Raw genomic sequence first — 13,141 nt, 5'->3', positions numbered from 1 at the left:
GGCTTGTACAAACGATACCAGGCAGTGAAAGAGAACTGAAATGTGTTTGTAATAGTCTGTCTCCAGTGTGTCACGTGCTAGAATGATATGCACTATGCTTGAAAATCATTCCAGTATGTCTCCATTTATTATTTATAATGTGTTTTTGAAAAGATTTTACCCAAAGAAAGCAAAATCAGCTTGTTTTTAGGGATGACAGTTTAAAATACAAGAGTGCTAAGCAACTGCTAAGCAACAAGACTGCTAATACAAGACTGCTAAGCTGAAGCAAAATTGAATCATGTTTTATCATCCTTGTACTGCTGTGCTTCTTTATTTGTGTTGTTTAGGAAACAAATGATGTTCCTCAGATTCTGGTGGCTTTTGTGGATACTTGAGCATCATGAGTTTTTAGCAGAAAATCTCAGGGAAGAGAAGACATATGGATTGAGAAGATCAAAACCTAAACACATTCTGTCAAATATTGTAGAAAAATATCCCAGCTCAAGTGATCAAGGTGAATATTGTCATTTTAAAATACGTGTGATTTTAAACATCCTGATTTAGTTGGATTCTGGATTATATGGTTAACTTGCCTTCTAGATGCTTATAATCAGCCAGGTTTGCTTCATCCTACATTTGCACATGCCTTATTTTTGCACTTTTATATTTTTATTCCCATCTTTTCTCTCCCTTTTGTGTATTTCAGGAAAGGAGATAGCATCTGTATTTTGTTATAATGTGGCTGAAAGCCTCTTACTGTCATAAGAATAATAGCCTGTATAACTTTATTTTCATAGAAGTAATGTCATCGGTAGTTTAGAAAATTAATACTCTACAGATCCTGCTTTTGGAAATTTTTGTCACTGGATGTGAGTGTTAGTACTAGGGACAGTACTAACACTCATGCACTCAAAATCCAGCTCTGTCAAATCACATTCCAGTGTCTTGTTCAGTAAGCCTCATTTTCTTATACATGACTTCCACCTATGTTGGTAGGATATACAGTGAAATACCAGGCAAGATGACAGAATGAAATTTAAAAAACACTACAACATTTCTCATTTCGTACTACATGACATCAACACACCGTCAGTTCTTTATTCCTTGGGGTATCTGTTCTGGAGCAAATCCCTCAGCCTCTATCAGCTCTATCTTCTTGAAAGGCTCACACTTGTGAACACAGATGTCATCAAAACTTTCCATAATTCCAATCCCACTCTTCAATCCTAAAATACATGTAAGGGTAGAATGAGATTTAGTATGAAGTCACTCCACTCACCAACATACCTATTTATTCTAGATGAAGATTGCATTCTGGAAATTGCTTTTTTACTGGACAGCTCCGAAAGTGCTAAGGACTACAATCATGAACAACAGAAAAAATTTGTACTGCAAACAGTAGACAGAATGAAAAGTCTGCAGCTTAGTTCTGGACGTACTCTGCGCTGGAGGATGGCCTTACTTCAGTACAGCAGCACTGTTTTCATAGAGCAAACTTTCCATGACTGGAAAGGTCCTGAAGCATTCAAATCCCACATTGCTCCCATCACCCACATAGGTCATGGCACCTACACAACTTATGCTATAACTAATCTTACCCAGCTCTACATGTCTGAAGGGACTTTGGGTAGTGTAAAAGTAGCTGTGCTTTTCACTGATGGAGTGGATCATCCAAGAAACCCAGATATTTTTGCAGCTACAGCTGATGCTAAACACCAAGGAATAGTATTTTTCACAATGGGAATGACCAGAGTGGCTGAGGAGGTTAGCAATGCTGCCAAGCTCCGGCTCCTGGCCAGTGTCCCAGCATCCAGGTTTGTTTTCAACCTCCAGGAGAAAGAAACTGTGGAGAAGGTTCTCAAAGAAATGGTATGTATGAGAAAGAATTTGAAATAGTGTTAGGAACGCATGTAAATCTTATTTCCCAAAATTTGAAAATACGTTTCTTCAATATACCATTGAAGAAACTTGTACATTTTACATGTTAAACTAGCCCAATTATTAATGAGATCACTGTGCCAAAATACAGGTTTCCTTTCTCTTCCCACCATTCAGATCTTGTCATCCAAAATATTTGACACTGCAAACTGAATTAGATTTAAACATTATTTTTATCTTTGTTTATCCTCCTAAGAAAGGTATTTCAAATCTCTTGTCTTAAAAAAAAACCCATTTTTTTTTACATCCTAATGCTTTGTTCTGTTACAAGTAGGAAAGTGAAGTTGCCTTTTGTATCAGAAAAAGATGTAGCTCTTGTAGAAGTGAAAATAAATTTGCAGACCATGGAGATAGCTCAATTCAGATAAAATTTGAACTTGGTGATAGACATCTTTAAATTTCCATGGAAAATCTACCATATAATAAAGAGGAGATATGTAAATTGAGCTTTGTTTTGATGCCTTTCTTCTTTATTTAAACTTAATATATAAAAAACATTCCCTGCAAAGTATGGAGAATAGAGCCATATTCTAGCCTATAACCCTGGTGACACAAGCTGTGGATGGAGTCCTTATCTGTGCGTGCACACAGATATAAACTAGAATTGTGAATAACAACCAGGGGACTTCTGCAATGAAATGGACACCAAAGTGATCTCACACAGGCCTAGAACATGTACCTGTGTTGGCTTTCCTGTCCTTCACTTTGACAGCCTTCTACTTTGCATTGGTTCCCTGAAAAGCACACTTCCCATCTTCTCTGGTACTATCCCTGCTTCCTGCGTCACAGTAACTACCTCTCAAGTAACAAAACACACTTTATTTTACCTCTTCTAAACAGGTAGTCATCCTCAGGTGCCTTCTTTCAATAATATGGCTGCTGTTTGGTTTAAATAATGTTCTAGAGATTGCTAGAATGTTTCTCAAAAATTAAAGTTTAATTAATGTTAGTCAATATATTAATTGTATAATTTAATTAGCTAGTTGCTGAACTTATTTTCACATCTTGCAGTGTCTTTTCTGTAGAGTTGGATTAAGGCTTTAAGTTTCTAATGTTGTTTTCAATATCTGTCTTTTACAGAAAGACCTGTCTGAGGAAGAGGTAAATATTTTAACTATTTTTTTCCTGTGTAGACTTACTGCTTAATATAGATGTTTACAAATATAAGGAAGCGTAATTCAGGAAAACTGATAGCTCAGGAAGCTGGTTAAATGCTGAGTCTAATGGGATTGTCTTCAAGTTAAACATGTTTTTGAATTTGCAGGACAGAGCTTTAATTTGCTATGCTAAGGTAATTTATTAATGCATTTAGTAATTAATAATTTATTAATTTCCTAATTACTAATGTAATTTGCTAACCTAAAGTATTTTCAAAAAAAACCCAAAAAACGATGTGTGAGTATTCAGGCTAGCAAGAATTTGCTGATACATCCTGACATCCTCTGACAGACTCAGTGCAAAAGAAAACATGACGCAGAGCTGAAGACAGGGCAGTTCTAACCCTTAACTCTCTTCCTGTGTGAGAGGGTTTAAAAAAGGGTAAGATCTCAGAGCTCCAGCACTGCTTTTTTCCACTTTGTTCATGCTGTGTCACCCTGACTGCAGGCTTTGATAGGTCTGGCTGGCATTTTGTAGGGAATAAAGTTAGTTTTCTTTTTAAAGATGTTAGGGCTATTTAAGGCACAGTTATCTCAGACAAAAAATGTTCTCCTAAGCAGCTCAAGCAAACTGCTAAATAGTATGAGTGTTTGCAAAACTTTGAAACATTTCATTTTTCACTCATTTCCACTGACATGTTAAATTTTCTCCATCAATATAGAAGTATTAAGACAGTCAATGTTAGCCTTGGAAAACATATTGTGACTAATTTGGATATTCAGATAAGAATAATTTTTGAACTCTTAGTTCTAGACATGTTCAAGATGAGCAGAGGTTTAATAAATAACTAAACCAGAAATAAAAATTACATTCCTTATCCCTCCTTCAAAAATAACTCCAGTACCTGTGATAACTCTGTCATGATCTTAAAGATTCAAAAAGATCTTAAAAATCACATAAATACATACCATAATGATGTTTGACTGCGACACGTGATGGTAGATATGACAGAAGAGAAAGAAAGATTATCAAGTGTTATAATGAGTTGCATTAACTAAAAGAATATATCCATGCATGTTTTGTTTATAGATCTAGCTAGAGGTAAGCTATGAACTATCCTGCACACAATGGAATTAAGTAAAGGGATGTAAGATGCTTTTTTACTTCATCTTCTTGGCTATCTCTACAGTGCCTAGTAATGAAAACAAAACAGACACAGCATACCCATAAACTGACCTTGTGAAGAGTTTGGAGGTAAAGCCATTATCAAGATGATTGAAAATTTAGGAGTAGGAATGATACAAAATTCTGGATGGAGTGTACGAGGCCACATTCTGGATGAGTGGTAAACTGATAGTTAAAAGATTTCTGTAAAACATGTAAATATAATTTCTGGTCATTACAGGTGTATTTAAACTAGCCATACAGTAACTTAAAGGAAATGTGAGTGTGTTTTCTATCTCTTCCATTAAAATGTGCTGATTTGTACTATTTTCATTCAAAGTGTCCCCAGGTTGACACATGTAACTGTGAGAAGGGGGAAAGAGGCCTTCCTGGTCCTGCTGTAAGTAGCTGTCACTCAAATAACTGATATACAGTATAAGTTGAAACGTAATTAATTGTTAAAAATTTTTAAAGAAATTATTTGAACCCAAATCCTGAGACAACAGAAGTTCAAAGGTCAATACATACTCCTCCATAGTTACATTGTGTGAAGATGCCACAGCAGCAGGAAGCGCACAGAGAGGCCAGAGAACGCCATGAGACACTCCCTCTGTGTGGGAACAGACAGGAGGAACAGTGTGGTGTGGTGAGGTTTTAGCCACAGCAGTATGAAAGGCAGAAAGGAGCACCTTTCCTGTTGCAGACAAGACCAGCTGGATCTAACTAGCCACAAATCAAACATTAATATCCAAAAAGCTCTTTGAAAGCAAGAGAGAGAGCAAAATACTGAAGCATTAGGAACAACTGAGACAAGAATAAAGTGGACTGGACTTCTTTCAGAATAGTCTTTCAAATAGAACCCCTTTAGCAAATCTAGGGGGTTGCTTCATACAAGGCTTGGTGATCTAAACTGCAGGGCTTAGATTTCAAAAAGAACTGAATGATCTGATATTACATCCTTGACATTGAACTAAAAGCACTATAGTACATTATAGCCCTTGCTGAAGGTGAAGGGACAGTGTCAGAGTTTGAAAGAGAACCCTAGATTTGCCCATCCTCATCCTTTTGAACTGAATATCCTATACATACACAAACAGAAAGACACCCTGGGTTTGTGCAGCACAGTACAATGCACTTTAATTGAAAATGTACCCTCTACTGTGTGCAAACAGTAGTTTTGTTTGGGTTAATATCTGCTGTCTTTACGTGGAAAGTGCAGGTATTTCTTACACAGAAGCATACACCCCAAAGAGCTGAGAAGAAAACAAAACATCCATTTTGTAACTGGCTAGTTACAAAAACAGCTGATCACCTCTTTTCTTCAGAGAAGAACTGAACAAACTAGTTTTGTTTATAACAAAGACAAAAGAGAAAAATGACTGCCTACTGAGTTGGTTCTGCTGTTCCCAGATATTCATTTTCAATGTTATGGTAAATGCAGAGATTTTGAGAAATAAATCTATAGGAAGCAAATATCTTAACTTTGAGAAAAACAGCATATATATTGTAAAACAAAATTATGTTTACTGACATATATCATGAGAATTGTATTTTGTTGTTTTCAGGGTAAAAAGGGACGCACTGGAGACGAGGGAGCTCCAGGCCTGAAAGGAGCAAAGGTGATTGGTTTTTCAGATTTAGGAGAAAGATCTGTCTTGTCCTTATTTCACTGATCTTGATGTTGAACTATTCATAGGGGGACCCAGGTCTTAATGGAATCCCAGGACGAGATGGAATAGAGGTAAAAAAATACTTTTTTTTCTCCTTCTCCAGTGAGCAGTGTTCCTTTAAGGCAAAATACCACCTTTTTTTTTTTTTTTTTTTTTTTTTTTTTTATTATTGTTATAAGAGCAAATTTCAATTCTGGTTTACCATCTAATGATTTGTTAACATTAGAAGAACTGAAAACATTCTCATTGCTTAATCAAAAGGAACAATTCCTTCTTATATGTGTGATCTAGAAAATACTCTCCAATAATACATAGTGCTTCCAAAACATTGAAATGCTCTGATATGATAATCTAAGAACATTACAGAAATTGGCACTCTGCCTGAATCATTCTGGGCTTATTTAAATTTGACAAATAAAGGACCCCGTGTATAATAGCAGTGAAAAATTTGAATGAAATACATATAGGAAGTAAGTGTAGGACCAGTCTCTTAGCGCGTAATTCTGAATTCATTCACATTTGAATCCCTCTACTTTATGCTTTCTTATTTATTCAGTACATCCTCTTTAATTAGTAACTTTTTCTTGTTTTCTTATTTTAGCATGTTTTTCACTAAGATGGAAGTATCAACTCTACTTGATCTGCTTTTACATCACCAGAATCCCAGTCTAAAATGATACATTAATACAATTTATTTTTGCCATACAACAGCATCTGCCATGACTAAAAGGCACAGTATTTCAAATCATATTGCTATATTTATCAGAGTCATCTTTTCTGTTTGAAATGCTATTTTTCTGAAGAGAGTAGAATATTAAGGAAGCCAATACTCGTGTTCCTACTTTTGGATTATATCTCATCACAACCTGCCTTGCTTTTTTGTTTTGCCAGGGGAAATCTGGATATAAAGGAGAGAAGGTATGTCTTTTAGTCAGAATTGATGCCTACATCTTTGGTGTTGTTTATTATATATGCCGTATTTCTTTAAAATACTAGTGAGGAACAATAACATCATCTTAGCAGCTGCTCCACAAGCTGTAATAGAAGATGCAACTGTTCCTCAATGAACTTGCAGCATAAGTGCTATAATATGTCCTGAATAGAATAACATTTAGGTTTTCAACAAAAGCACCTAGAGAATAAGGATGATATGCCAATATAACTCATAAGTATTTATTCATATTCCTTTCCAGGGTGAAAGAGGTGAATGTGGAATCCCAGGAATAAAAGGAGACAGAGTAAGTAGCCACAAAGTTGTTGTTTCCAAGAAACACAGTTAAACCACAAAAAAGAATACAATTCCCTGAATAACAAGCAGGATGGTAGATTTAAGGCATATATTAGTTCTAAGGCTGAGGGAAATTGACATCTGAGAGTTTTGAAATATGTAGTGACCAAGGACACCATTTTTACTAACTTCCTGAACTCTTTCTACATTTTTGTATGATTCCTCTTATGGCCCAAGTCTGAGCCTGCTTAAAACAATGGTAAAACTCTACTTTAACAGAGGCAGAAGGCTTGAAATAGTAAACAAAGGGAATGAGACATAAAAATGAAAACTAGATTTCTAACTCCAATCTTTAAGATTTAGTGCATAATTGCTTAAAATATTTCAAATAGAGCAAATAGAGTTTAATCCTGGATTACTGGTCCTTGATAATGAACTCTGTTCATCATTACATTGTACTTTGATTACCAGTCAATTTAAAAATATTTATTTAAGAGTTTGTGGCTGCTGAGCTTCTCTTAAATTTAGTTTTGATTTTAATGTAAAGATATCTAAATAAGATAGCTTAGTAAAAAGTTTCCTAAAACTGGTTTTGACAAAATCTAAACATACAGAAATATATAATTTTTTTCACTTATCTTTCAGGGTCCTGAAGGTCCAGTAGGCCCCAGAGGAGTAAGAGGGATACAGGTAAAAAAAAAAAAAAAAAAAAAAAAAAAAAAAAAAAAAACCACACCAAAAAAAACCCAAAAAACCAGCTATGAAAACAACAATACCTGGTTCCCTGGGATTCAAAGATCTGAAATAATATCATACCCCTACTGACATGGAATCTTTGAGTTGCTGAGTTCAAGGCACCCAAAATCTATCTTCTTAAATAGCAAAATTAATACGATTTTGGAGAAGCAATCTAGTCAAATAAATCATTCTTATAATTCATCCTTATAATTCATTCACTCTCAAAGACCACAGCAAATACAGTTCCATAAAGACCAAAATCACTCATTTCTCTTTCAATGTCTTAACTATTTCATTTCCTCAAGAAGTACATGTAAAATCTTTAGTCTCATCATCCCAATACTCTCAGACTAATGGCCAAGAAGCTTAGCCCATCATAGATGTTTCAGTAGATCTTGAAAGTAGATTACCTTTAATTGTATTCAAAAAAAAGGGAGAGCCAAATTCTCTCCCCAAATACCAGAACCAGCTCCAACTGGGTTGAGTAACTAAAAATATACATGCATCACAAAGAGAAGCTTCAGTTCTAATATGTTTAAAACTCTTATTTCCATGCAGACTTCAGCAAATAATAGACTGTTTTTCAAGTGGCCATTTTTATGAAAGCTTGAAAAATCTCATTGAAACCACTCCTGTTTTAATAGGGTCTGCAAGGACAATCTGGAGATCAAGGGCCTGAAGGCCTGCAAGGATCAAAGGCAAGAACTGCTCTATTTCTTCTCTTAATTAATGTTAAAAAGTATTAATATAGCCCACAACAATTATGATTTTATCCTTATATTCTATACCCTTCTTGTAGTGGAAACAGCTTAACTTGATACAGATAGCAAATTGTGTACTTTTTGCATTCTACAAGGTTCTTAAGAAAGGTATTTATTACTTTGCTCTTTGTATAGAATTCAGGTCCAAATCACACTCCCATCTTTATTAATCAACAGTTAAAATATGGTAGAGTCACAGAATACTACTTAGCATTGCACGTCTTCAGTTTTCAATTTAAAACTCTTTTTTTCCAAGGAATTCTGTTTGGCATCTCAAATCAAGCTTTTTCTTGAAACTGAACATTCTCAAGAAGAATTCTGTAGCTCAAAAGGAATACTGTCCTGAAGAAAAACTTGAAAATAAGTGTATAAGGGACATTATTTGTTATCTCTCTTGGTATCTTCTTTGCACCAACTGGCCAACAGCGATACACAGAACAGTTCAGTGTCAAAACTTACATGCTATGAAACATTTTTCCTTTTGTTTAATCTCTTATCTTTGTACAAGATGAATTATTACAAGGGAATTTTGAAGCTTTGAAAGGATTAACAAATGAAGTGCTGTGTAAGACAATTCCAATGGGCTGAAATTCAGGATGCACTAAAAATTAATTTACAATGTGAGTTAAACTGATTTTCCTAGACATCAATTTATAAGCAAGGTTGTTTTCTTTTCATTCTTTGAAAGGGTGAAAGAGGTCTTCCAGGGCCACCTGGCTTGCCTGGAGAGACTGGAATAGGACTGCCAGGCCCAAAGGTACAAAAATCTCATCTTCTGTATTGCATGTATTGTAGGATAAGAATCAGGACAGCTGAGCTAATAGACTTGCTGATTCACAAGAAAATGCAAGACCATAAATGCTGGTTTTGTGGTACTAGAAAGGTATTTTCTATGTTATCAAAACACTTTACAAACAGTTGCAAACAAAAAGTACATTTTCAGTATATACTTTAAAGGATTTTTTTACAGTAGTTTTTATGTTTGTTATAAACTCAACCCAAGAAGAGTATGGTTAGGTAAAAACACATTCAGTCTTAAACAGAAATTAATCTGTGCAAAACAGGCTTGTTGGTTTAGATGACTGGCATAAAAAGAACAGAAACTCCGTGATAGAAATACTGACTTCTTGGGAAAGGACAGTAAGTGATACATGGCTGGGTGTATGAAGGCAATAATTAATCTTTTATACTCAACATTGTCTTCTCTCAAATGCAGAACTGACGCTGTCCCCTAAAGCTGTGAAACTGCCCCAGTTCAATGCCTGCTGGGCCTTGTGTGGTGTATGACTCTGAGAACACTCAGATTTTCTCTGCTGTTCCTGTATTCTCCTACATCTAACATTTCAAGCAAAGAATGCCTGATGAGTTGTTATATGCTGCACACATAAAAATGCCTAAATCAGGTGTATTCAAAGTACATCTTTCTTTGAAGGGTGACACTGGTTTGACAGGAAGACCGGGCCCCGTTGGCCCACCTGGAGTTGGTGAGCCAGGATTTATGGTATGTCTGGTTTTTTTATTTGGTGAGAGGAAAGCCGGACAGAGAGCAAGAATTCTCAGTTGGGGAAGATTTAGCACATATTAAAGTGTGTGCTAAATTATACCACCTCTTTTCTTTCTTCTACCATTTCTCACTCTTACACATATTATGTTGTCTGACTCTCATTTCCCTCAATAAACTGGAAATGTTTCCAATTTCTTAACTTCTCTAATTATCATATCTCCAAAATGAGTATGAAAATATAACATCTGATGCAAAACCACACAAATATATAAATAAATATGTCCCCTGATAGATTTAATAGGGTCAAATCCCTATGTGATAACTTTGAAGTTGACTGCTTTTCAGTATCACTAGAACATTAGCATCAGCATGGCTTCAAGGAGGAGACTTTCAGAATTTATAGTAGGTTTGGCTCTGAAGTCTCTTCCTGCTTTTCCTTCCCTTCCTCTTCCTGGCAGTTGTAAACTCCATCTCGTTGTGATAAGACAGAAGACCAGCATGTCAATTTTATGGTCCTTTTTTTCTAAATATCAGGCAGCACCTTTTACTGAACTATTTACAATACAGCAAACTTAAATTAATTTCTCTTCACTTGGATGAAAGATTAAATTTCATTCAGTTTTTTCACAAGTACCTTTTCCCCATTAACAAGGCAAAATTTGGAATAAACATTTCATAAGAGGTGCTCCCATGAAAAAGAGAATCATCATTTGGTAGGTGAACTGACTGATTTCAAATTTGCTTGAAAATACACTACTGGAGAACAGTGAGTGCTTGCTGAAGAGCCCAAGGAGAAGAGCATTACAAATAAGGCTGGTGGAGACAGTCAGTCCAAGAAGGGCAGTAACACTTCCAGAGTCTCCTCAATAACAGCACAGAGCAAAGACCCACTCTATGGGGGAAGTGGTGCCTGTGATGTGAATCTTTACTTGCCAAAAAAATAATGCTATAACTAGCGATTCTGATTTTTAAAAATATATTCTAAATATGCTTCTTTTACTTATTTTAAAGTTTATTTGCTTCAAAAGAAGTTCATTTTAATGGCTTAATTGAGTCCAAATATCTATACCTCAAGAATGATTCTAAAGCTCTGTGCAGGAGAAGCCTATTTAGGCTATACAGAGACAAATCTACCAGCTTTCTGTGATGTATGTGTAACCTCAAGCAATAAATCTGAGAAAAAAACTTTAAAAAACAGATGTGAGAAAACACTGTGAAGCAGGCTCAATATGCACAGGTGTTGGACACACATTTTTTTTTTTGTTATTTGCCCCTTGTGCTTCTATCAGATCTTTTTTCAAAAAGAGAAGGGCATGCATTTCTCTCTTTGCCAATTACAGTCACATCTTTCTATAGCTATGTCTCTTTCAGCATTACTCTGCATGGGCTTTAATCTGGATCTGTCTCTCATGATTATACTGATACATTAATAAGGATTAGCAAGAATTTGTAAAATGAAAATTTAGAGAGTGAAGATTTCCAAAATGTAAGGAGTAGAAATTTCATCTATATAATCTGTGATTCCTTAGTAACCTGAAGGGTATTGTTACTGCTACAGGCCAGAACACTCATCATTTATTCACTGGGAATGCAGTGTTACTGTATTACTTGTAACAGATTATAACTACAGCAACATCTGAAGACATGCTTATAACAGACAATGACATAGAATGCACTGCTGTTCATCTGAGTGATTAATACATATCCTAGGTCATTTTAAACTTATGTTAACAGGGGCCTCAAGGACCACAAGGTGTTCAAGGAGAAAGAGGTCCACCAGGAGAAGGGCTTCCAGGAGCAAAGGTACAACAGTCAAAGTGTTCTAAGACCAGAGCAGCACCATTAAATGAGTGCATGCCAAGAAAAGTCCATAGAAGGCACAGGAAACTGAGAAAGTACCTTGTAAATTTAATTAAAATTTTCCATCAAACAATCCAATATATTTTGATGGAATTCACTTGGTCCAAACATGACTTGTAGGCACGGTTAGCCTCTGGGGCCTGAAAGCCAATATTTAATTACCTGATGCTTGATTTGTGGGATCTAAGCTTGGAATTAATTCAATAATTTTTAAACAGCCTCAAGCATTTGACTTTAAATAAAATACCATTAAAAGGTTCCTAGATGAAAAATTTAGCATTTTGTTGTTGGATTTTTTTCTTAGTCCTTATATAGAGATCTTTACTGTCGCTATAAAGACAGGCTTACAAGCTTCTTACATACCTCAGCCACTGGCTTCTGCATTTTAGCAGAAGACTGAATTCAGTTTATTGGAAAAGAAAGGTACTGTTACTAATTTGCAGATCCAGTGGAAATAATGAGAGCGGTAGTTGTACCTACACGGATGGACTTAGTAGAAGATTCTTTTGCTGCCCACTGAAAACCAGTTGCTAGGCTGAGTTGTTGCCTTTGGTTACAATAACAAAGTGACACAGATTGTAGATGAACTAAATGAGCAACTAAACAGTTTTCTCATTTTTATGCAAGCACCAATTCTGCTTGAGAAAACAATAAAAAATGGTTTCACAGATGCAGAGCCCACCTAAAAATCAGATTTTCTCTGAGAGTAGCCCTTTACTAAAAATCTTAGGATTTCTGCTTAGCACAATACTGTTGTCAGCCAGATTGAAATGTAACTGCTGCTACATTGTAACATAATATCTTCAAACATACAGTGTGTATTTTATGATGATGAATTACATAAATTAACCTCATTGTTGATGGCTTGTATCTGCTTAGTAGATCTCATCAATGAAAACTAACAAAAATGCAATTTGAAGAAAATGCATTTCAAAATCACTCAATTGCCACTGAAATACTAATTCATGTGGGAAGAAACACCACAACTAATAACTAAAACACAGCAACAGGGCACAGTGGGAACAAGTACAGATGAATGCATAATCTAACCAAAACTATTAAGCAGTAGAGATGGATAGGCAGAATAAAATAATCAAAGTGGAATTCTGTCAGCATTATTGGAACTCTTCATTCTGTAAAAAATGTACTACTTTTTACTGCCAAGTCTGACCAGGAGCCAGGCATGTATCAACAGAGT

At 35.5% G+C, this 13,141-nt stretch overlaps 1 protein-coding gene and 1 long non-coding RNA gene across 2 annotated transcripts in view; one reads left to right on the top strand and one right to left on the bottom strand.

Annotated features, from left to right (window-relative positions):
* Positions 1-336: 336 nt before the first annotated feature.
* Positions 337-13,141, top strand: part of LOC128790414 (collagen alpha-1(XXVIII) chain-like) — a 33,426-nt gene continuing 20,621 nt past the window's right edge. Inside the window, exons 1-13 of the mRNA XM_053947094.1 lie at positions 337-496; positions 1,283-1,851; positions 3,001-3,021; positions 4,523-4,582; positions 5,748-5,801; positions 5,879-5,923; positions 6,744-6,770; positions 7,046-7,090; positions 7,726-7,770; positions 8,463-8,516; positions 9,268-9,336; positions 10,012-10,080; positions 11,818-11,886. Of these exons, the coding sequence (XP_053803069.1) occupies positions 337-496; positions 1,283-1,851; positions 3,001-3,021; positions 4,523-4,582; positions 5,748-5,801; positions 5,879-5,923; positions 6,744-6,770; positions 7,046-7,090; positions 7,726-7,770; positions 8,463-8,516; positions 9,268-9,336; positions 10,012-10,080; positions 11,818-11,886 (1,287 nt within the window). The remainder of the gene's footprint in view (positions 497-1,282; positions 1,852-3,000; positions 3,022-4,522; positions 4,583-5,747; positions 5,802-5,878; positions 5,924-6,743; positions 6,771-7,045; positions 7,091-7,725; positions 7,771-8,462; positions 8,517-9,267; positions 9,337-10,011; positions 10,081-11,817; positions 11,887-13,141) is intronic.
* LOC128790419 (uncharacterized) overlaps positions 1,061-13,141 on the bottom strand; it is a 33,432-nt gene continuing 21,351 nt past the window's right edge. Inside the window, exon 6 of the long non-coding RNA XR_008431747.1 lies at positions 1,061-1,208. This is a non-coding gene — a long non-coding RNA (uncharacterized LOC128790419). The remainder of the gene's footprint in view (positions 1,209-13,141) is intronic.

Source organism: Vidua chalybeata, chromosome 7 (assembly GCF_026979565.1).
Source record: "Vidua chalybeata isolate OUT-0048 chromosome 7, bVidCha1 merged haplotype, whole genome shotgun sequence".
Taxonomy (NCBI): Eukaryota; Metazoa; Chordata; class Aves; order Passeriformes; family Viduidae; genus Vidua; species Vidua chalybeata.
The sequence above is the reverse complement of the archived record's forward strand: the minus strand, read 5'-3'. Positions and strand labels throughout refer to the sequence as shown.